At 37.0% G+C, this 26,743-nt stretch overlaps 1 protein-coding gene across 1 annotated transcript in view; it reads left to right on the top strand.

The window, feature by feature from the left end:
- KSR2 (kinase suppressor of ras 2) overlaps window positions 1-26,743 on the top strand; it is a 156,440-nt gene that overhangs the window by 47,934 nt on the left and 81,763 nt on the right. The window contains exon 4 of the mRNA XM_053473343.1: window positions 20,235-20,745. Coding sequence (XP_053329318.1) covers window positions 20,235-20,745 — 511 coding nt within the window. The remainder of the gene's footprint in view (window positions 1-20,234; window positions 20,746-26,743) is intronic.

Genomic DNA, 26,743 nt, shown 5'->3' with positions numbered 1-26,743 from the left:
AAACATCCGATGGTGCCCCTGGATTCCTGCACCTTGCAGAGCTGAACATCTTAAGAGAGATAGTTTTCACCAGTCCAGCCCTGTCATAGCTGTGCATTTTTCACACTTGAATCCTTGCTTGTGTAACCAATACCAGCTTTGAGAAATAAATTGGATATTTTGGCAGATCATGATAAGAAGAACTGATGTGATAATCTGTTACTTTTAATCAATAAAATGTGTTTAATCTTCTGCATTCTATATTGAAATATTGGAAAAAGGTGACAATAAAAAAGTGTGATGGTGTCTTGAGATATGCAATACTAATTATATTTTGGCTTCTCAATATTCTTATCTATTATTATTCCAAATACCCTTGTAAACAACCTATACTAAAACTAACCAACTGTTTCCTCTATTGATATGAGCTGCCATGAACTCTCAGATGGAACATTGACATAATACAAGTTTTGGGACAAATAAGCCCAACTAGGGTAGTCCTCTGTTATTAATATGATCCAGCTACATGTATTTATAGGTTGATGTGGTCATTTAGAGACGTACACTTTGCTTAATCCGCTACCAATTATCAGAAAGTTATTGTATGATTGAAAAGACACCGTTTTCATGGGTTTAGAGGAACCATAACAAAAACACGGATATCCTGTATGTTGCAAGGGGAAAGGCTTTTGGATCTATACAGTGGAACGTTATTGTAGATAGATCACAAACATTTTGGGGTTCATTCACTAAAAGGAGAGTTTGGGAGAGCTGTGGTTTTAACGCCCTCTCTTCACTCTGTATAGTGAAGTCAAAGGGGTGCAACCACAACTCTGCAGCAAAGGTTCCTGTCAGCGCTCCTTTTTAAGTGAATAGACCCCCAACCAGTTTCTTCTCAAGATGGCTGTTGTACTTTCATATTGTTTAGTTAAACCAGCTATAGTTATGTGCACGTTTGACTTAATTAATTACTGGCCCCCAAATATTCTTAGGGCCTCCATTGGTCTAAGGGGCCCTTTATCAAAACCCCAAATCCTATAGTTAGTGTATATTGTTTATTTTGCATTCGGAGGGCAGGTGCCCGTATTGTCTACTTCAGAGACACTTCAGATGCTGGTTTTGGGCAATGGATTCCTACTAAGCTCCTGATTAGTCAAAGCTCTTTATTCTCCATGCACCTGAAAAGCCTTGCTCTCTTATTAGCCTTCTGTAGGTAGAGACAGCCCTGGAGTGAGTAGGTTAAGTAGATCTATTATGCAGTATTATCGGTAATAATATGACTTGTGCAGTATGTGCTATCGGCAAAACACAGCAGGATCATTGTGTACATTGTTAAGCACTATAATATACATAAAAACTGTAGCATTGTAATAGCTTTGGGTTAACTGGTAAGGGGGTAGAGTTTGTAGGTTTGGGTCAAGGTATTAAGGTCAGTGTTAGTAGCTGGGTGATAGTTAAGGGACAGATTTGAAAGTTGCTATGAAGCAACTCAAGTGAATATTATTCTTTACTAATTGATATTGCAGATATTTGCTACTTAATTTCTTCTGAAACTAACACCTTTATATGACAAACACTAATGTAATGTGTGAAGTATAGGAACATTTTGTATTATTAAAAATGTATTTAAAGATATTTTAATTATGGAATGCATACTGTGCCACACATCACTTAATGTTTTGGTATTTGTTAGGAAAGAGGGAATGAAAATTGGTACTTTTTTCAGTGATGTGAACAGAGGAAAATCTTGGTATTTTAAGTTTTTCAGCAAACTGGAAACATGGTTAATAACTTAATTGGAAGCTCTATTAATCAAACAACTAGAAAGATTCTGATGGAATATTATTCTGCTCTATCTGTACTGTGTGTCGTCGTGTCCAAATGAATCATTTTCTCATTTACCATCAGCTTGCAATCTATGGGTAAGTTTTGTTATTTCACATGTCTGTGAATAGTTGTGCTGTGAGCTAGCATTGACAACCTCTGACTGCAGAATATCCTTGAAATGCATCAAAGTCAATAGACACTCTGTATTTATGTTTGGTCTTAGGAGGCTACATGGGGAACATTAATTAAATGACAGGCAAATTCTCATATAAGGTACAAGTTTAAATAAAAATGGCCAAAATGTGACCATAAAGCTGTATACTATGGACAAAATAAGAAATTCTCAAGAAATCGAGCATATTTAGATTCTTGTACAGTATACAGAACAAGCATGTGTGATAACTATTACATTTAAGTAATGTTATACAATAAGCTCTCTTATTCTATACCTATTTACACATTTACATTACACATTTACATTTGGATTGGCAGATTGTAGATGCGTAAGATAAAGAACCTCCCAGTAGGGGGAGCTGTACAGCCATGTCTTTGTCAAGGAGGTACACATCCAAAAAATTAGATGTTTTCATGCGATATTACCCACTGTCCAGTGATGTATGAAACACTTTTTTTAATAAGTAGCTGCATTTTTTTTGTGGGGGTGCATAAAGATCCACCTCATGTTGCATTATTAAGACCTTTTGTCTTTAGGTTTTAATGATTCTCTGTAGAAGCCTCTTGTACACCGGAAAAAGGGAATGCATTTCAAATGAGTAGGCGTAGAAATGAATGATTGGGAACCACTTCTGCCAGATCAAGAGGGCTTCTTTAAGTCTCATAAAAGCTATATAATGTTCAAAAGTGAGGAAGGATTGTTGCCCTATTTGAATACTGTGCATATATATTATACACATGATATAAACGTGATGTACTTTCAAAGTTTTTAATATGTGGGCTTAAAAAAAATAGTCTTGCATTTACCGTATTTTCTCGATTATAAGATGAGGTTTTTTCAGAGCAAATGCTCTGAAAAATACCCCTCGTCTTATAATCGGGGTCGTCTTATAATCAAACCTCAACATCTGACTATGAGACGACTAAGATCCAGATCCCCCGCAGCTGCAGGGGATCTGGATCCTCCTGTCTCAACCCCCCACCCCACTTACCGGTACTTCAGAGTCCCTGGTGTGCAGCTGTCATGTAGCTGTCAAAGATCAGAGTTCCCCGCACCGCTGCGGCATCGGCACCGGCGCGGGGAACTCTGATCTCTGACAGCCGGGGAATGTCTGCGCGATGCACGCAGACAACCCTCGCTGCTAGCCACGCCTCCTTCCGGCTGCAGCGTGAGTCTACACGCTGCCCCAGCTACATGACAGGAGACTCAGAAGTACCGGTAAGTGGGGTGGGAGTGTTAAATGGTGGGCATAAGGCATTTCTGGAGGCAGGGTGCTCTGTGAAATGCCTTTTAACTCCCTTAATGCCACTCTGCCTCCAGAAATGCCTTTTTAAACCTCTATACGCCACTCTGCCTCCTGAAATGCCTTAAACCTCCCTATATGCCACTCTTCCCCATAATATGCCTTTTAACCCTCTAAGTGCCAGAGTGGCATATAGGGTTAAAAGGCACATCATGGGGCACAGTGGCATATAGGGTTAAAAGGCATATCATGGGGCACAGTGGCATTTAGAGGGTTAAAAGGCATAACTGGGGGGCAGTTTGGAAAATAGAAGGAAATGAAACCAAAATATTTTTCTCAATCATAGCTTTTATTAAAAAAATAGTTTAAATGAATTAACATTTACTGGTAAAACTTTTTTCCTATAGGGTGGTCTTATATTCAGGCTTTTTCTTTTTTTCCTAAATTAATATTAAGATTTGGGGGGTCGTCTTATAATTGAGCAAATACGGTATTACTTGGAAAATGTAACAACTTAAAAATTACTTCTCTCCCAGCATTGTTGCAGAAATAATTAAAAAAAAAAAACTTTCTACCTTTCTGCCATTTGAGGTGTAAGAAAAAATGAAAAGTTGTTTTATTTATGGTTTTAATCAATCTCAGAAGTAGGGGGAGGGGAAGGAGCTAAATTAAATCTCTGCTGCTGTTCTGATGCATCCTCCCTCTTATGCGTTTTGCATACCATTAAACATGATATACCACATATGCATATTACCTTAGCTGTTGATGCATCTTCCCTTGTGCTTCTTTGATACTTGTTTCAATGCTTTAAAGGCAATGTAAAACGAGAATGCTTTAAAGGCAATGTAATTTCTCTAGAAGTACTATGCAACAATCAGCAACCAAAATGAGTTTGAGTAACTATTATAAAAGCTTTCTTGATTGAAGAAACAGGACTCATTTTTGCAATCATCTAACTGGTTGATAGTAGACGTATATGAATGTTCCTCCCCATTAAGTTATTTCTCCATTTCGTTAAGATACTGCTTCGTTTTGGGGGGTTTGTTTCATCCTTTGTACGTTGGTGAGGAGCAATTAGCTTTTTCAAAGGAGAAGACAGAAAACTAGATGGTCAATGTAAGGTAATCCATGCAGAGGCAAGCCGAAGCATACCTCCCAATAGGCCAGGTTTCTCAGGAAAGTTCCACTTTCGCAGACAATGGGGATCAAAGGCTAGTTGGGTTGATTCTGTGAATTTGCTAAACCAGTAAATAATATTACTATGCTAGAAATTCTGACTGTTGAACATCCTGCTGTAATAACTGAATCTTACAGAACTTAGTGCCATATGGGCAAACAGGCCACTGTGTAGAAGCATATTGATGAACCCCTGGCTCTCAATAGGTATCTTGTTGTTGTTGCTTTTTTTATGTATATGTATATACATCCAGAGGCAGAATACACAGACATTAAGAAAGAGGCACATAAAAATATCCAAAGGGCACGCACTGTATGAGTGTCTTTTAAAACGGTATATTCATTAGCAAATGCACCTGGGGAGCATTTGAATTTCTCTAAGGGACAGTAATAAAACAGAATGTTTCCGTATGGTGCCACATACCAGCTGTCACTAAGACTCTTATTCAACCTCAGTGTATGGTCTTTATTTTAACTGCTCTTACACTGTATTGTAGAAAAAAAAACCTTGTTGGGAAATATTAAGATTTGGGCTGAAAATCCTAAGAATGGTGGCTGTTATGATTATTATCTTTCTATATGACCTTGTCTTAATGCTAATGAGTAGTCTCCACACAGTAATAGTAACGGGTTAACCAACAGAGCTGTAGTCACTCCTAGAGATCACCCAGATGTATCCGCCTGTTGTCCCCGGAATAACTTCCAGCACCAGTCAGCATGCACACCTTGGAACCCTGCTATGTGTACCCAATAAGTAGACACAACTACCTTGAATTGAGTACAGCAGGAATGAACAGTTTATTATTGTAAAACATGGACTCGTATATCCACAGAACTGCATTAACATAGATACATGTATACAGCCCAACCTTTAATTCTCCTGGCAGCAATCCTATTAATGGGATTAGTTAAACAATGGAGTTCCTACCTGTGCTGTCTTTGTTTGGCAGCCAGGCTGGAGCCATCTTTGGGTACCTTGGGGGCCCTTCATGACGGGTCATTCTGTCACAGTAATCTTATTGATTCTTTTTTAGAATGTAACAGTGATGGTCCTGCTGGAATCAGTTAACAGACCATGGGGGTGTATCCAATAGCGGTTGTGGTTTTAACTCACTTCACTATTTATTCAGAAGGTCCAACAATGGCAAGTTCAACTTAGCTACACACTATACAGTACCAGCTAACTTCTTCCTGCAACAGTAGCACACTAGAGTTGGCGCTATAAGTGAAGTCAAAGAGCTGAAAATATTTCCTTGTGTTACCTTCAGCATTTAAGTAGACACTATAACAAAGTAATAACGAATGTTTGCCAATTATCCCAGTTCCATGTCTCTGATAGTAAATAGGGTTTAAACGTTTCTGTATCTGGAGGTACCCTGGCGTCTTTTCCTTTACTCCCGTAACCTGGTGATGTTTATTTTGTATGCTCTGAATAGTTTTTACTTTGATAAATGTGTGTAAAAGACTAAATGTGCATTTTAAGAACTTTGCGTTATGCAGAATTCTGTAAATGTTTCCATGTGAAATATTTCAGAGTATCTGAATTGCATGGCTGGGCAGGATTTTATGACAATGATAAAGATAAAGAATAATTACTGCAGGTAAATGAAATATTTCATGTCACTTTTGGTTAAGATGGGCAACGAAGGAATAAAAAAGGAGGTGATCCGAGTTAATCTCTGTTGCAATTAACAGTTTCTGCCTCGCTCCATGTGGGCACGTTCACTTCTACGATGCAACGCTTGACAGTCCTTTCAAACCCTGGTTCATATTCTATTCTGTTTTGACTTCAGTGGCTTTGCTTGAGAGATTTGAAAGGCTAGGTATAATCTTTGGGTGTCCACATACATACATTAATAGCGGTACACTTCTAATGCTACCTAAGTATAGTGAAGGTAGAACATTTGACTGGGCAACTCTATTTGGGATATGATTCTACAAAGACTGTCTATAATACAATAGCTAACACAAAGTAATGATCACTGTGTATTAATGTTTTCATACATAAAAATATAAAATGATAAATAACTTCCACATTTACAGAGTTATCTCCTTCCCATCCAAGACCAATGGTGTCCTTAAGCAATGTTTGTTTGGTGGCAATACGGTTATCGTGTGTATATGTCATGTGCTGGTGTCCTATACTCTTATTAAATCAGTAATTATAATGGGGCCAGATGTAGGCTTCTTTTTTTTAAAATACTGAACCAACCTTAAATGTTTATTGGCCGCTATTGTATTGCCTCATTGATTTAGGGTATGGTCCAAGGAACCAAAAAAAAAAAAGGTTTTTTAAAAATCTGGTGGGAGGGAGTGCAAATTTGTATTCATTTTGGTCCTGACGGTCTGCATATTGGTGGTCCTGGTGTACACTATAGCCCATTTTGCACTTTTACTACTGAACTACTTTAAAAGCAGCTGTGATGTATGTCTCCTTGCCAGTTTTGGAGATGATGCTGTATGTGGGGACCTCTGTGTATACTTGCAGGGTTACCATTATATTTGGGATGTTGAGGATATTAATGGAATAGGAATGGTAACTTTGAGTAAAGACGTACTTGTATCAGAGATAGCGGTGATGGAAGTGTTGGCAATAGGAGTATTAGTATCCGCAATGGGGATAATGTGGATATTATGGCATTAGGTAGTGGGCAAAGTGCATTAAAATACATGGTAAGTGCAATGACAGTGGGAGCAGTAGTGAAGAAATATATTTTACTTAGAGCTTATGCATGAAAGAATACCTTCCAATGTCCTTTTCATGAGTATTAAATAAAACATGTATACATTCAATGTAAAAGGGTTCATATAAGCTTTAGTGTACTGTGTACTTTGTGATCCATTTAAAATTACTGGTTAATATTAATTATCCATTAATTTTACATGTCATGATCAGTGTTTGTTTTATGTTTTCTCGTTAACCCCATTGATAGTAATTCAGCTATATTTATATTATGCTAATGCTGTAGAGCTACATGGAGCTGGTTAGAGAGAAAATTGTTTCCCAAGGAATCAAACATTTATTGAGTTCCTGGTGGAAAAAGAAGAAATTAAATGAACACGACTCTTAAGTAAATATGTAAAAATATGACCTAAAAAAGCTATTGGAGAAATATATTATGTGTATCTGCAAACAATATACAAATATACAAACATTAAACAGCCTCAAATCAGGATCGAGGTTTAGTGAAAAGAATCAGAATTTCATGTTTAATTAATTTCTAATTTAACTTATAAGTAGGAAGTCACGATTGTTATGGTAATGTGATTAATATAAATTTATTTTACGACCAATGCATTTCAGAAAGCAAAACACAAGCGTTTCAGGAACGTGACAAAGAAACGGAAACAGTGTCACAAGGTGCTTTTGTCCTTGAATGTAAATCATGCTTCACAGGATTAAAAAAAAAAAACTAACAACTAGTATGGAGAAGACGACATATTGAAATCATGATTAAAGAAAATAGTGTATGAGAACAGAAAAAAAACACACACATACTATATATACAGTATATACAATCCAGAGTAACGCTACACACAGTCTTGGGAGAGTAAATTCCTACCTGGGTGCATCTTCAAACCAAGTTCCATATACAGGAAAGTAAAAGAGCACACCAAGGATTTTTTGCTGAAGGCCAGAAGAATTTATTCACTTTTAGTAGGTAACATAACAGAAACTTGATGTTTTAGCCCCTAATACAAACATGCTCATATCTAAACTCTCCTTTATCATTTTCTGTATCATGGAAACAGTTATTGGTAAAGGAGAAAGTGTACATTTGCAACTGGGGCAACTGTGGATAAATGCCATTAAACCAGTTGTAGGCAGTGCTATAAACCACACACCTCAAAACGAACCAATATGTATAACATCAAGGCACGTGCAGGTGAAAAACCTCTTAAATCAATTTAATGGGGCCAAAAGAAAAACACGGAAGCATATGGCACGCATGAACCTAGTTCCAGACAGGTGTCACTGTGTGTTTAACCAGAATGAGGAATCTGCACACTCCAAAAGAACCCAGGTGCTTAACTGTGCCAGGAAGGGCCAGTTCCCCAATAAATCCAATATATAAATAAAGGCTCCAGGCACTCAAGAGTTCCAACGTCAGGCAGATTTATTGAGACAAAGAACAACTTTTCAACCTCGCAATGAGGTCTTTTTCAAGTTCAACACTGTGTGTTTAAGGCCATTGCGGTTACAAGCGTGTGCACTGAATACGAGACAGGCTTAAGAGGCATTACAGTATAATAGCAGTGCAACGGCAAGAGATCAGAAATGAGGGAGGACACTGATGAAGTGATGAAGGAGATGGAATGATTGATGAAGGGGTGAGAAAAATTATACATCATGTATAATCTCTGCATTATTTTTTTCTTCTTTCTGACATTCTCCGCAAAGTGAAAGCCAAGTATGCGGGTTGAGTTAAATTGGCAAAATGTGGTATAATTAATAATATTTTGTGACAACTGCAACAAAGTGACTGTACAAAAAGACAGTACGTGATTACCAGCAGGAGCAAGGCACGTTAACAAATAATTTAGAATTTAAAAATGTAAAATGGGAGTAGTCGAAAAAAATATATTTGGCATTGCAATGCCGTAACATTATATTTATGATAAAAGATATTTTAAAAAAACATGCTCCATGGTGACCTTACTCTGTGTCTAACATGCATCATACTGTGATATGATGTCATATCCTGGCGCTCTGTGTGGTAGAGGTAAGAGGCTGTGAATGACTCAGGGCAACGTTCAACTGGTTATGTCTCTTTAGAGATCTCTGGCTAGACCTCACCTAGACTGTAGTGTACGGTTGTGGAGACCCCATCTCCAGAATATATATAAATGACCTGGAGGGAGTTCAGAGAAGGGCTAGAAATGTTTTTCAGGGTAAAAGGTGTCAGGAAATATGAAGGGATCTCAATACGCATAGCTTGGAGGATAGACTAGAGAGATAAGATACAAAAAAGCATTTAACAAACTACGGGGGGGTTCAAAAAAGGAAAATTTGGGACAAGACGACTACAATGTTGTCAGAAGCTTACATGCATGCCCATTGTAATGTGACAAAGGAAGACATATTGAAAGGGTGAGCTTTATTGAATATACTTCCTACCTGCGCAGTTAAGAAAATACAGGAATGTATGTACTTGCTATCGTCCGCCAATAAAATATATTATCTTTTAAATTGTGTATTCAAATTAGCATGTTAGTATATGTTTTTATTTTATTGAATTTAATTCTCAATATATTTGTGAAGTCTGCCTGAAAGAGATTTACTATTTTACTAAGTGATGATAACAACTCAGTACATTACATTGAAAGTACATTTCATTTATGCCTCTATAAAAAAAAATCTTACGGCACTGCTCTCTTTATGTTTCATCACCATTAAATTGATGGAATTATATGAAATCTCCATTTTTCAATAGAGAGTAATTTTACATTTAAGATTTCATAACTGTTATAAAATATTATACTGAGTAGATATTTTGTAAATGATATAATTTAAGATATAAACAGAACACACAAATGGAATTATAAAAGGCTATATAATTGCATCATAAGTGACTTTAACTCAGAGCCCTCTTTTATCTATTAAAATCTTCAGAAATTTAGTAAACTAATATATCACAGTTATTAAATACTAAATACTGTTGTGGTACAGGGGCTTCTCCGGGATTTTTTTCCACAGTGGGCAAAATATCCTATAATGTACATTTCCATCATGTTCATCTGGCAATAGCAGACTGGCTTGGAGGCATGGGAAATTGTGGTCTAAGCAGTGGGGGTACTAACTAATCCTTGCAATACATGTTTGAAATAAACAACCTGGTGTCTTCGCCCAGGTGAGGACTCTGTGCCTGTGAAGGAGCAGCTGCCAGGTTGAAGGGGATGAACCAACTCTGACAGCAGGGGGTATAAAAGCTTTTTTTGCTGCACTCCCCTCACTACCAGGTGTTTTTTTCTGCTCTCTATGTCTAGTTAACCTACTCTAAACAGCCTACTGTTTCTGCCTCCCTTGCTGCTGCTTAAGTGGGCCACCCATGTTATGGTATCATCTCTTTGTAAGTATTTATATAAATGTAGATTAAGTGAATGCACAGAGTATAGTACATTAAAAAGAACCTAGAGATAAAAAGTACCATGAGATCTCTATTGGTATCAAACAGAGTGTATACTACCCCAATTGCTTCAAAAATGTAATATGTGTAATGTGTGAATATGTTAGTTTATCACTCACTTTTACTAGACATATAATGCAAGAAACTGCCTTACAGGGTTCCATCTGTATGTATTTATGGTAATCCACTTAAAAAGTTATCAATGCTTCATATGCATACCTGGGGACCTGGAGATTGCCGGGTGAAGCACCACATCTCCTGTTCTCTGGGTCAAGACCCGAATCCTCCGGGTCGCGGGAGCAGGGTCTTGACACACCCTGATCTCTGCCCATTTTCCCTTTAAAAGGGGGTGTTTCTTGCTGATGTCGGCGGGAACTCCCACTGACGTCGGCCGGGCCTCCCACTGACGTCAGGGGGAACTCCCATTGACATCAGGGGGAACTCCCACCAACGTCACGGGACCGCCCGTGGACGTCTGTGGGCAGTCCTGGCCGCGTCCCACAAGGGAAGGCTCCGGGTAGCTGGAGCCCAGAAGTTCCCAGGTATGTTCATATGTTCTATATTAGCCAAAACCTTCTAAATTAAGAGGTTTTTGGAGATGGTTGAGGAAACATATTGCAGTTTATAAAATCAAGTGATGGTTTACAAGTGACTTTGCAAAAGAGGTGTCATTTCAACTCATTGGCATAGTTATTCATTGTGAAGGGCCAGCCCGGCTGTCTGCAAGAAAACGTGGTGTGCCTGCATAATGTATACTTTAGGTGACTTCTGACAAAAATCTCATTGACTCACTATGCTTTATGCAGAGCCAGCTCAGCCCTTCTTGCAGGAAATATTCACTAGGACTGGCCCTTTATTAAAGTGAACTTGGTAAGCTGAACTGTCCTGCAGACTTCCACTTTTTTGTTCTCGAGACAGCCTTATCATTCTGCTAGCACATTTTATACACATTAATGCAATTGTTATAGAATTTTCCTGAGGATAAGAAATATGCGCCAGTATGTGGTTAATGGCATTTAATGAAAAGCATTCACATATAATAAGCGTAGAGTACAATAAAATATTAGTTAAGACTATGAGTTCTGTAAAACGATGAAAGTACTTCAAGAAAAAAAAATGTAATTTAGCAGTGAGTGGGGAGAAGGAGCGCTGAAATTAATTTACTAAAAGTGACATCAAATTATTTTTAATTAGTAAAGCTCAATTTATATTCCTGAATATTGTATCTGCCTTTCAAGTTTTTTTTTTCCCACCTCCCTGTCTTGCAAATGTTAGGGCTGCTCCATAGAGAATCAGAGATTTATCCTAATAAGCTAGTCTTAGGTACAATGTTAACCTTTTTAATTCATCTCTATTTATTGAAGCATTAATTGCCTTTGCTTAATTTCCCCTGCTATTTCTCTGCTGCGGTGGTTTGGAGAGAAGGAGGTAGAAGAAGTGAAAAGACATCTTATCAGCTGTAATATTCCTTATACTGTAATTAAGCTGCAGCAACCTGATTTCGATGTATGGATGCTATCAGACTGTGATGGAGATTAAAGAGGCAATAGCTAATGTTTTCCGAGTGCTGTGATTCCCCATCCTCTGGCTAATTCAGTTTGAAATTAGATCCCCCACATTATAGTTACAGACATAGCTCTTTCAGTTTGACTTTAGTTATGTTAGATATAGGCAGCAGATTTGAGAATTTGAAGAAAATAAGGAGAAAAATTGAACCAAATTGGGAAGCGTGTATTGGGGGATAATTGGGACAGGGGAATATCAGATATATGTGTTGATATAGTGCTAAAACCATTGATCTAAATGGTAGGGTATATTAATATGGGAATAACAACGAAAAAAGTACAATGCTTAACACCCATCTTTTTATAGCTTAAAAAAGGACATATATGGGACTTTATTCACTAAAATGGGAGTCTCTAGTATCTTAAATGTTTGATCATATGTACTGTTAGAGAAGCGCAACAATTATTCGGCTATGTAGCCCTAGCATAACTGACTGTGATGTACAAGAGGCTGACATAACAAACAGATTCTGATATTGAATAAGACAGATGAGAAAAACTGCCTAAACAAGATGGAAATGTGAAAGTAGTAAAGGTATCATTACACAATTGGTAAAACTACAATATGTTGAGGTTGTCCGGTTCTTCTGGCTTACATGGTAGGGAAGGTAGTTAGGTGCCCTGTTGGCATACATCTAAAAGTATGATTGATGCATACATTATACAAATAAACAAAAAAAAGAACGGATGTCATGTAATTGAAGGATTGTGCAGCAGGGAATGATATGGAGAAACTGCATCGTGCGTACGAGGAACACTTCAGGGATATTATATGAAGGGCATAGTGTAGGGCAGTGTGGTCAAATGTGGATACAAGCAAAAGTGAGAAGAGAAAGACTGCTGCCTTAAGGCGTTATCCCTTAATAATAGAATTATTAAAAACTCCCAAAATACATGTAGTATTTATGTATGGTATAAATTAAAAGTAAAAAGCAAAGAGCACTAAGAAAGCAAGTGCCATTATTTCTGGGAAGGATCCTTCATGTTAATAAAATACATACTCATTATTATTTATTCATTTATGGCACCATTTTGTTGGGAGAAATGAACTATTGGAATATATAACCTTCCTTCTGTTTAGTGTTTCTTGCTCATGTCTGTTACCATCATTCTTAAAACTATTCTATTGAATTACCCCCTCACCACACCACTGCTGGTATTATTTCTTACAACCTACCCCTACTTACCCATATTTCATCGTATATATATCCTTTTGTTCTAACCATCAGACGATCTGCCTTCTGCATCCACTAACCCAGCAAATCCAGGATTCAGAAAAACAATAAGCAATCACTTTTAACTTCACGCAGGATTAATGTGAACTGGTCTCTCAGAAGTGCAGCCAGTGACTTGGGAGCTAATGGTCTGTGACTAGGGAACGATGAGTAATTAGCCATTTCAAGTCAAGAGAAAATACAGTCTGCCGTTACAGATTTGTCAGTGGAGTATTTAAGCCAGCCACAATTTCTGAATGCACAAAAGAAAGCAAGAAGGATGATGTGTCTGGATTAAAAAAGTCTAATTTGGTTGTGGGCTGTAGCGTTAGAGGTTATGATTTAGAGTTCATATTTTCTCCTCTTCTTTTAACCCTTAGAATGTCAGAGGTCTGGCACTGCAATGGGTCACTCATCAGTCTGCTTCTCGAAGGAATTTGTTTGCATCATTACTTTTCACCTTTTCCATTAAATGTAATCCTTTTGTGAGGTGCCAGCAGAAGAGAATTTTCAACTGAAATTCCTCTGGCATGAATACAAAGGATACAGCAGTTCTTCACTTTCAATGCTGCCCGGTCAGGGAAGTTCGTAATATAAATAATCTCACACATAGTCACATTACCTTGATTTTTTTTCCAGCCATCTTCTTAGATTGTCAAATTTCTTTTACTTACTACAGGAAACATTTTATTTATGTCATTTCAAAAGTCTCCTTTTGTTACCCATCAAAACTTTTTCCTTACCAAAAAGACATTGAAAGAATGTCCAATGGCTAGCCAGATTCCTTCTCTGATGAAATTAACAATGTTCGGTTAACCCCTTAATGACAAAGCCCGTACATGTACGGGCTCAAAATGCATTGTTTTCAATGGGTTTAGGGACTGCCCATTGTCCTTAAGAGGTTAAAAAAATAGTGTTACACTGGATCTGTAACTTTTCCCAAATACTACATTTTACATTTCCATAAGGTAAAGACATATACGCTATATGGAAAGAAGTATTGGGACACCAGACCATTACACCAACAGACTTTTAAGATATGGTTGGATGAGTTTGGTGTGGAAGAACTTGACCGGCCCTGACCTCAACCCTATTGAACACCTTTAGGATTGTGAGCTGGGCCTTCTTATCCAACATCAGTGCCTAACCTAACAAATGCTGTGCTGGATGAATGGGCAAAAAAATCCCACTCCAAAAACCTTTTGAGAAGAGTGAAGGCTTTTATAGCTGCAGAAGGGGTACCAATTTTATATTAATATCTATGTATTTAGAATGCAATGTCATAAAAGTCCCTGTTGGTGTAATGGTCAATACTTTTGTCCATATAGTTTATGTAATGGTGTTTACTGATTAGTATCTATGTATACCACAGGAAATGCATCTTAACACCCCTTCTCTTAGAATCTACTAGATTGTAAGCTTTTGAGCAGGGCCCTCTTTACCTAATATAACGGTTAGTTTTAGTCAATTCTAGTTTTGTCATGCCCTTGGAATATACACTATATAACCAAAAGTACTTGAACACCTGACCATCACACCTGTATGAGTTTGTTGGACATCACACTCAAAGACTATGGGCATTAGTATGGAGTTGCCCACCACCCCCATCCTCTTTGCAGCTATAACCGCCTCCACTCTTCTTGGAAAGCTTTCCACACGAGTTTGGAGTGTTTCCTTGGGAATTTGTGCCCATTCAGCCAAAAGAGAATTTGTGAGGTCAGGTTGATAAAGTTTTTTTTTTTTATTTTTTTTTTTTTTTACTGAAAATGCCTAGGTATCCAAATTATTTAGTAAGACAAGGGTAGCACTAATTTTTTCAGACCTAACTTATTTTTTGCAGAGCTAATATCTTGTCCAAATAGAAGCAAATCAAAATGTACATTGAGAGATGTGGAAATTCTGCTGTATGTTTATACATGCACTGCCCTTCTGAGCCTGTAAATATATGAATGTGCATACGTTTTTGGTTCATTGTCTCAGTCAAAGTTGGGTAGCAGAGAGGCAGAGATGGCTAGTTAGATGTCAACTATATCCTGTCGAAGAAGTCATTTGGAATGGCATATTTAGAGACCTGGGTCGGAGGTGAGGATATGTGGCAGACAAGCTGTCAGTCGGTGCACAGTGACCGTAATTTCTCATTTTCCTCCCCAAAACGAATGCTCATATTCTGAGGTTGACAAAAATGAGTGAAGGTGTACAGCAGTCCATGTACAAAGGTTTCTTGTGGTAATAATATTAGAATATTGTAATAGAAATATTAACAACAGATATAATCAAATAAAGTATTTGGCAAAGTAGCCATACAAGCCATAGATATGATTCTTAAGAAAACCCGAAAAGAGTGTTGCTTCAGGTTATTTTAACTGTTTCAGTACCACAGCAGTGAGTAAAGAGTGGCCATGTTGAATTTCTGGGAATCAAATGATTACACATGCGGGACCCATTTCGTGTTTGTGTACAATCAGCAACTTAACAACAGGGCAGAAATACATTTATTTTGCTTATTTTAATATGTACACATATATAGTTTATTGTTTACACAGGTTTATTTGATGTATAGAACTGTGAAATGTAAGGTTTGGTAAAAGTAACATTCTTCAACTGACAAACCTACAAAGGTCTAATACCTCCTAAGGTGGTTTTTCTGCCGAAAGCTTTGACCATGTTATCAATCACTCCCAACAGGATAAAATTGCATCCATACTAATATTTTGAAAGGGCAGTAAGAAATATGTAATAAATGAATGCATGTAAAAATCTATCCAAAGTAGGTAAATAAAGCAGATTTTTAAATTCCAGAGTAAAGGTGAATATTAGCTTCAACAGCCAAACTGCAGAATTAATGCTTTATATCATATTGACATTCACATTATTCATCAACAGGCTGGTATACTTCTATTTTTGTTAGGACTCATTTATAATAACCATATAAGCAACACTTTTTTTTCTTGCTCTACATTTGTTTGGCATGTCCTGGAGATTAATTCACTCTAATGTCAGTCCTGATGAAGGTCACCTGTTTCCCCCGCTTCTTCATTTCGTGCCCATTACTAATGGTCTATTGCAGCAATATTTTGTTTACATATTTTATACTAACTATGGAATCATTCACTATAAATCTTTAGGTGCTCTTCATATTATTATACATCTCTCCTGATGCTCAGATCAGCCTATTTATAGCTATCTTCGTTAGCTAAAAAAAGGAGGAAACTATGATGTATTAGATTGAATATGTAATTCGCTATAATGAACCATGGGTTATTATGACGGTACTGGTTGCGATGGATGAACTGCACCCACATACGCAGTGTTAACGTAACAAAATCTAGTGTTATAAGATTATATACTTTGTATTATCCTTATACTAAAGTCCAACCTTATTCTAACCTGTACCTCATGGAAATAAACTGTCTTTTGGTTTCTAACAAGTCTCCTTTATCATAGTTTTCAAAGCCTGCTTTTTAATTGAATCCTTGTTAACAAAAAAGATTGTAATTCTATATAGAGAACCTTGTTTTGTCATTTGTCTTTATACTTCTTTTGCTATGATTTTGTACAGAACACCTGTACTAATACTTGAAATGAAGTTGCACTAAAAGGTTAAGAGTCTTTCTTGCAAAATAATGTAAATAAAACTAGCTGTAATCCTCTGTCGGGTACAAATTACTTTGCTATTGCTACTTTCACAGTTCTTTCAATTAACTTTTTTCCCATTTAGGAACTCAATAATAAGCCATTTTTTCATAGAATAAGGAGAAGCTTCTTCTCCACCCACAAAAGAGGGGAAGTAAGATTGAGAAGATTGACTCTTATTAACCAAAATAAAAAGGGAAGAAAATGATTAAATAGAAGGAAAAAACAAGTTTTCCTTTTTAAAACCCCATTACAAGATTTACATGTCTATTCGGCTTCAGTATAATTAAAGGAGATGATCAAAAGAAGAGGAAATTATATCTTTTATACCGTCCAGCAGTTGGCCGTTTCTAAAGGTTTCTGACTGCAGTAAGGAGGATCGTGCCTGCAGGAGGCACTTCTAGTCTAATTATTGTGGTTCCTTTTGATAACTGCAACTCCCAGAGGGATTACAGAGGAGAACATCTAGAAAATGTTATCTTCTCATGTGACACAGTACAGGAAATCTATCTTTTCTTCATATCCACTTCTCGATCATAAACCTACAAATGCATAGAATTATGAACTTGCCGTGTATACATTGAGTTGCGCATAAGAAAAACGTACATAGAATATTATTTTGTTTATGATTGCTTTCTTCCACAGGAAAATCAAATGCAGTCTTATAAAAAATAGTCTTTAAACTTCATAGTATAATTATTGGATATTTTAGCATACAACTGTTAGTTTCAATCTAACAAAGTATCAAATGGAATAGCCAGACATAGAATGGAATAGTAAAGAGTATAATATGCCCTTGCACAATGGGGACGATTATGTACTTGAAGAAGTGAATTTTCATTTCAAAGCCTTCATAAATAAGCATGATCTCTGAAAAGAGTATTAGCTAAGAAGGTTATTCTTAGAAGTATATTTTCTGCTGTTGAAAATATAGTAGTGCAGTAGGGTACGGCACTCTCATGGATTTACCAAGCTGCTATTGTGTATATGACCAGTACTTTTGGAACCTTTCCACAGATGTAGTTGCATGTGTCTGCAGTAAATTGAGGTCACTGATAATTGACTATGTGGGGGCAAACAATAAGTTACATTGATAAAAAAAAAGTGCACCAGCAGGAACCATCAGCATATTCATTCAAGATGACACTTGCAGGAACTTGGATAAGGGTTGTAGATCCATTGATTACTTAATATGATCAAACAATTACATTGGGAATGCTACAGTAAGAGAACATTCTAGTTTAACCATGTCCCTGCTTGATACTCACGGGTTAGATGTGACTGAATATATCTTAATCAGTAGGGCCATTGACTCTGAACTGCCTGAAATTGCTTCTGGGGATGCAGGACCTATTACCGAAGTACCTTTTGTTGGATGGACTGCAGATCCAGCATATGTTGCATTTTCAGATTTATGGAGACCCGTTCTATACATTCTAATAGATCATTGTCAAATTATTTAACTTTCATGGGCCAGATTTGGTGTCAGAGGCAAAACATCATTAAACACCATCATAAAGTTGAATTGTTTTATAACACCCATTACTTTTATGAAATGTGAACCAACAAGCTGCGGAACTGCAATGCCACAGATCCTCAGCTGTCAACTATCTGAGCAGATTCTATCTAGAGATCTTGAAAGCTTTTATTAAACAACAGTTGGAAAGTTACAATCTCTTCTATAGACTAATCATTGGAGTACTCAATATCTGCTTTTATACTAGCACGAGATCATCAGTCCTGCCTATATATGTAGTAGTCATAACATAAAGGTAGTCAGAACTTTAAAAGTGTCTTTCATTTTGCATCTCGGGTTACCTGGCTGACTTCAGCGTTCCTTATATCTAACTCTAATCTGTATAAGCCTAGAAGGAAGTCTCTAACTGCCACATATTGAAAACATTCCAATGTCACAGTTATTTCCGTTTTACCCTTAAATTTATATTAGAGCTCATAATCTTTCTAAGCTATCTATTAAATGATGGCTTATTGGAATCGAATACTTTTATGACAGTAAATTTAGTGTCATATTATTAGTACTATGCATATATGACCACAAATATATATATATATATATACTGCATAGTTATAATTTTATTATACCCCAAAATGAACACCAATTTGATATTTAAATGTCTCCCACATCTAAGAGACAGATGTGTGCCATAATTTTCTCTGCACCGAACTGTATCAAATATCACAATCAAATACATTATATCTCCAAAGTGCTAATTAAAAATCCCTTTGGAATGTATTCTGCCAAATAGGGCCATATAACAGCGTGAAGCAATTGATAAATGTTAGCTCATAAAACGTACCATTAAATTAAATATGTTAAGGTAGGGACCTCATCCAGTTGTGCTGGATGATCAGGTTGTGGATGTATATTTTTTGGACTTTAGTTTTTGTTTCTGGTGCAAATACACTGCAACAAAACTTAAAATGTATTTAATGTAAGAAAAAAAGTGTTCTTTTTGATAATTTTGCAATTATTGCCTAATATTTACCACATAAAACATTACTATATTTCCTAAGTTACTTTCATACAAAACAATTGCCAAAATAGGTGCTATATTTGGAAAATATACAGATTTCTTTAAAAAAACAGTTAATATCGAGTTTTTGCCCAAGAATTTTAACAAATACGTCCGTATCAACCATGGTTATCAAGGAAAACTGTTTAAATTATGGGACAAAGTGATATATTTAGGGCACTGGGCAAAAATCACAACTAGCTGACTGCCAGAGGATGGTGAGACAGGTATAGTGGGGCACCAGTTTAAGAGGGTCCAAGTCAGACTTGGCTTTAACTTGGCTCTACCTCATGCTATTCCATACTGACAAGACCAGCAAAGTCTAGGCACGGCTTTATAAATCTGGGTTTATCTGGTGCTTTCGGGGATTAGTCTCAGCACAATTTATAAAATGTTATTGAATGCTGCATATCTGGAGCAAACTAATCTTCTTCTTAAAAGGCAATAATAGAGCATGGGTGGATCAATATGTTGCTCCTTGCCCAACACCCATCATTCACCAGGATTACATTTATAGATTTAAATGGCATCACTATTTGCAGCATGGAATAAGTAAAGTGTGCATTAGTTTCCTAAGTTTAGCAAGTGAACGGGGGTTGTAGCAGACTTTGACCATTGCTCTGAACCTGATAATTAGAAAATTATATGCGTAGATTATCCTTATGTATAAAATTTGTGTCATTATGGTTTTTTAGACATTCTCTTTCAGTCAGATTCCTTCTATGAAGAGATTCCAAACTCTGTTCTGTTTTGTCCACAGGAAGCAGTCTTTCTAAAGAAGACTGGGCTATTCCATGGCCTGCCACAGAGACAGGGAAAGAAAATAACCCCATCACCCAGCAAGAGACTGCCCAGTGGATCCGAACACATCTTTCACAGAGCCCCAAAGTCCAGTCAAAATGTATTCAGCACTACTGCCATTTGCCGGTGGCTCATGGATCCATGTACAGTAATGTAGATAGATTGGCTGTTGAATCGTACCCAGGAATGTGCCAACCTTCAGAGACTGGGCACCGTTCACTGCCGCCATCCCCACGTCAACGGCACACGGTGCACAGCAACCCACCACCACGAACTCCTAACATAGTCACCACCATGACCCCTCCTGGCACACCTCCTGTAAGACGAAAAAACAAGCTGAAGCCACCAGGCACCCCACCCCCTTCATCCAGGAAACTCATTCACCTAATTCCAGGATTTACCTCCCTGCATCGGAGCAAGTCACACGAATTCCAAGTGGGTCATCGTGTGGATGAGTCCCACACTCCCAAGTAAGTTTTTATCAATGATGACGAGATTATGTGAAATTATTTTCAGTTACGAAGTGAAAAATATTACCTAAACTGATGCTATGAAAACATAGTGATAAGAAGTGCAATGATAACATGTGTTTCACTCTCTATTCCAATCCTTTCTACAGCTCACCCCTTTTCAGGTAATATTTCACTCTATACAAAACTAAGCAAGCGCTTCCACATCTCACTGCATTTACAATAAAGTGTGTGTGTGTGTATATATATATATATATATATATATATATATATATATATATATATACAAACCATGATTGGAAATTTAAACCATGTGATATGCAGAGGAAAGACTAAATTATAATGTTTTTCAGCAGAGGTATGACTGTTTCAAGGAATAAAATAAATGTACACATGCACATGATGTCATTACCTACGGAGGTATCCGACCATGTGTCAGCTTATGGATATTTGGCATTGTATGTTTAGCAATGCCATGGACAGTCAGAGAACAGTACTTTACTAGAAGATTTTAAATAATCCTTGCATGCAAACTGGAAACCCAAGATGGGCTGTACAATAAAGAACTAATTAAAGGGGGAAAAAAAAGCAATATCGTGATGAGCGGAGATGGGTGCGGGAAGCAGGACCCCTTACTTTGCAGTATAATGTAAAAACTGCTTCCTGGATCTGCTTTCATCCACTAATTGGCAGCTGTTAGGACCAGAGACTTCTCATTCCCTTCATTAACCCCTTAACCACATCTGAATGTTGAAATCTACTTTAACCACCTCACAGCCCTTGTTAAATGGCAAGCGGTAGGTTATTACAAAAAAAATTGTACTGTGTAATTCACTCATTCTGTAACGCTGTATTCATGTGATGTGCTATGTGTAAAAAAATGCTGTGAATTTCTAAGTCCTAATTCAAATGCACAGTATACTCACAACTGGGCAAACTTCTCTTGTTGTGCCCCATACAATCCTTGCTGCATTTTTTCATATGTCAGAGCACTCCATGAATACATGCCAATGAAAATGCTGATACATGCGCTACATACATTCATGTATAAATATCCAGTTTGTATACAGATTTTTCCATAAATATATGTATACATAGTATATTTCTAATCTGAAGAAAATCAAAGTATCACAAGGTTACTTGCTACTGTGCCCCTAAATTCTGTCACAGTTACTACAGAACAAGTGAGATCAGTTTCTCCATGGGACTCGTCATGCATTCTGATCAGTTTCACACTATGTGCTGACCTGCCATGGTGAGTCTTAAACAAGGTTAATTGCGGAAAGCAAGGAGCTGTGGAGGAGAAAGACCTATTCTATTCAAGGTTAACCTCTCTTACCCACCAAATACCATAACGTATTATGTAAGGGTATGAAGGAATGGTTTCTTTCTGAGAGAAAGTCAGACTAGCATGATCGTTTGGCCCTGAAATATGCTAGCACTTGACCTCCTGTGACCAAGTTCCCTTGCCAGTTGATCACATTACCAAGACTCTCCATCCTGGCCACTGGACGATGCGTCATTGAATGCCATGTACTTATTTTTGACCATGAAAATTCCATTGTGCAAATTGAAAGAGATTAAAATGAGCTCCAGGGAACATTTTCAGAAAATGGCATTGTTGAAAGTGTCAAATAGCAGGGGTGAATGAGGTGGAAATAAAAGAATTAGCAGCAATTCCAGCTGTGAGCTCCTACTATAAGAGCGTTATGGAAACTGCTTTGATTATGATGGTTTAATTGTCCATTTTCTGAATGGGGGAAGCCGCCATTTGTGTAATAATATCAAGCTTGTAAAGTGGCTAATATTACGGTACAGTATTATTTCTGATCAAGATACAAGAGCCTTGAGATACTTTCCATCTTTAAAGCATGTGAAAATGTAACATTTTACTAACATGTAAGAATAAATAAAGATAATAGAATTTTTTAAACCGTACGTATTAAAAGTCCCATATAACGCTAAAGATTTTGTTCATAATACTGAAGGCCTTGAGGGCTACGGATATACTTGAGGATTTTAAAGAAGGGAAACTGCCACCTTCACAGCTTTAATGATAACTAATTTCATTTATTGGCCCTACTTACAGCTTGCACTTTTTACTTTTCCATCAGTGTAACAGCTTTGGAGATATTTAGTTATTTTAAGAAAAATACATAGTTGGCAGCACCTGAAAATAATTCCAGGCACACTTTGCAGCACAGCTATGAAATACGTACTTGAAAATGTACCACACCCACTGCCTTAAAGCTCCACCCATACAATGTGCATAATTTAGCCCCGCCTACTTATTATAGTGCAGATTATATCACAAACTTCCCACAAACACTACCATACATCCTTGGTATGGTTTAGATACATATGCAGCACAGCTTCTCCAAGGACACTATATATTTTTATATATTTAAAACAACGGTAAATAGTGCCCCTGGGTTAAAGGTGTGTTTGAGTCAGTCATTAGTCCCTTTGCCCCCAAACAGTACTAGTATGGATAGACTGTCAAAATACACACATATACACATATACTGCCCTTATCAATGTCTGCTTATACACATATGCATATACATGCACACACAACAGCCACAACTACAGATTTCCAAGGACATGTTGCTGGGACACTGAAAGTACAGGGACAAGCTTTCAAATTGTGGGACTGTCCCAGGAAAAACAGGACAGTTGGCAACTATGATGATATAATACATGTAATATTTTATATTCAACTCTATAGGTAGTGAATTCCATATCTTTACATTTCCACTGTAGGGTTTAAATTTTTTTATTCTTATTGTTTGACCTGTATTTCTTAAGAATTTTATATGCCCTTTATCCACCTCTTTCCTAGTATAAATAAACCCATCTTCTCCAGCCTTTAGTCCATTCTCCTTATTAGGTTTTTCCTTTTCGGGTTTCCTAATGACATTTTGTTGACGACATATGGCCCAAATTGCCCTACGTATTCAAGATGAGATCTGTTCAGAAGGAATTTAATATTCTTTTTTTACGTAAGTTAAAAGTGCTTTATATGTACAAAAGTACATCTTGTGTACAACACGGCTGCTTTCAAATAATTTCCTAATTCAAAAAGCTAATTTCAGTATGATATTAAAATTGCTAGTCTGGTTCTCCAGGCTGGACTGAACTGTGCACAGGGACAGTGCTACCGTAAAGTATAAGGGACCAAAAATCCATTTCATCTGTGCCTCTGGAATTCTTGGTATCACTGCGGTTCAGATAGTTCACTGTGTACTGAGCCACAGTAATATCCCAATTGGCTCAGAGTAAGAGTTATCTATAAATAATGATTCTCATACAAAGTTTGAACATTGTTCAATGCAATAATTCAGTAAGCAGGGACATGCTTTGGTTCCTATGTTGATAAGCACAGATTGCAAACGACGGTCACATTTTATAAATAACTTCCATTTTGTCTACGCCACTAGGGTAGCAAACACCCAATGATAATTACTAAATGTATTTATGATGTATAATGTGTAACACATATTACTTCCAGGAAATATGTGTTATGATACGTGTATGAGGAGCATCACCCCATGGATATTTAAAATGAGGAATCTCTTGTACACATAAATAATGGCTTATGAGAAGACAGAAATGCATTCACCTACTTAATTATTATAGAATTACACACCGATGAGCCATAACATTATGACCACTAACAGGTGAAGTTAATAACATCCATGCTGAACCCTGTACACCGCTGAAAGCACCTACAGTAGGCTCGTGAGAATAAGAACTGGACCGCGGAGCAATGGAAGAAGGTGGCCTGGGCTGATGAAACCAGGATGCATCCATCGAGGCCCCACCTTGCAACTTGCAGGGCTTAAAGGATCTGCTGCCAACGTCTGATACCACAGCACACCTTCACAGGTCAGGGCTGTTTTGGTGGCAAAAGAAGGACCTACACAATATTAGGCAGGTGGTCATGATGTTATGGCTGATCGGTGTATGTAATATTATAAAATATATACAATACTGTGCAAATGTTTCAGCCAGATGTGAAAAAATGGTGTAAAGTAAGAATGCTTTCAAAATAAACAGGTTAACAAAAATCAAAGTGAGTGAACAGAAGAAATACCTAAGTTAAATCAATGTTTGGTGTGACCACCCTTTGCCTTCAGGCACACTCATGGACTTTTTCCAGAGTGGGGGCCAAATTATCCTCCTCACCTTTTTCCCTTCTCCCACTTCCATACCCCCTTACCTGCTCCCGACTCAGTTCCTACACTATATGACTACAAACAAAATCCTTGACTTACCTAAAAGAATTTAAGAATTGATGCTGTTTTGAAGAAAGGGTTGTCACGTCAAATAGTGATGTGATTTTTTTCTGTTTACCCACTTAGCATTTTGTTACAAAGTCCAATAGTAATTCTGTCCTGATGAAAGTCATTAAAGACTCAATGATGGAGCATCATTGCATTATTTAAAAAGAAGACCTGAGTGCTGTTAATAAGTACTTGTGTGGATATATATATATATATATATATATATATATATATATATATATATATATATATATATATATATTAGTACTGTATATTGCCAAGAGCTTGAAAATGAAATGTCAGGTTGAAGCAAACAACAGAATAATCATTCATACCCCACAGAGAACTGCTGTTGTTAAATGCAGATTACAATCATCAGTCATTAAATGGTTTTTAGAGAGTTAACATTTTCTTGGCTAATGAGCTCACTGTGAAAAGCAAGATTCATAAGTTTCTCGTGAAAATAAAGTTTGACATTTGAAATGCTAAAACAAAATGACGAACCCATTGCCCAGCCCTCAGGTACTCAGACAGATGTATTATCCATACAAAAGCCATGAATAATTACAGGATGGACATGGCATTGCATTCTGACCAGTGCTGGAACACTTAGAAAAGGGACAAAGTTTTGTAAACATTTTTTTTTGTAAATTGGATTTTAATGGGCGTGTTTTAATTCACTTAGGCTTGTTTTGATAGCGTAATGCATAAAACATTTGAGATGATTGCTGGATACAGACGCATACAGGGAAATACGGAAGCCCCAAACATTATTAAGAAGTTGTTTTTCTGTGAATCTAAGAGTCCATTAATCAATATCAATAGGAAACTAAAATACATGACATTAATTTACAAACTGCGTCTGTGGCTAGCAGGAATACACTCGCAGCACTTCCTAGAAATATAAACATAGCTCAAGTGATTTGTAAGATGCCACAATAGATATTTCCTTATAATCCCTTTATTGACCCAGGAATAGAATTAGTGCACTGTTTTTGTGGGTTTTTTTTTTAAATGCTCTTATTATTAGTTGGTCATCCTAACTCTTGTGGTAAGTAACTCCCATCACACAGTACCAAATTCAATGCTTAGATTTGAGGTTATATACCTAAAATAAATTTTTTAAAAAAAGAAGCGTTTGCAACATTTATTCCTCATTGCTTCTGTTGTGCACTGGAGTTTAGCTTTCAAATGTTCACTAATATGTTCATTGATTTATAAAAGACAGAATAAATGAATAAGAGATTCATAGGGCAAATAAGATGAATACTCCTAACGAGGCAAGCATTGTAGACCCCTGTAAAATGTATGACGAGATATGTGCACACATATTTGGGATAGAGATAGGGCTAGATTTTATGAACTGATTTGCTATCATCTAATGAATATTTAGGAGGTATTTTACAGTTTTTACATATAATCAAAACACATAGTATACACGTATAGATTGCGTGAAAACTTAAATAAAGCTAAAAAATACCATATCGAAAATCCCTTGAGGTTTGGTACCGCAGGTCTTATCAGCACATCTCCATCTAGTTGCAGTTGAAGCGTATGATGCTACGAGCCTCTCTGTGACGACATCCTCATTCTGGGAAACGTGAAAAAGCTTGGGTCTTTCACTGTCACAAAGATTCTTGATGATTAGATAGACAGATGTTTGAACAAAGTGAGGTTTCATAGTACACAGTTCAGTAGCAACCTGTAGCCTC

The sequence above is a fragment of the Spea bombifrons genome, chromosome 1 (assembly GCF_027358695.1).
Source record: "Spea bombifrons isolate aSpeBom1 chromosome 1, aSpeBom1.2.pri, whole genome shotgun sequence".
Classification (NCBI taxonomy): Eukaryota; Metazoa; Chordata; class Amphibia; order Anura; family Pelobatidae; genus Spea; species Spea bombifrons.
This window is presented reverse-complemented; position numbering and strand designations above follow the sequence as displayed.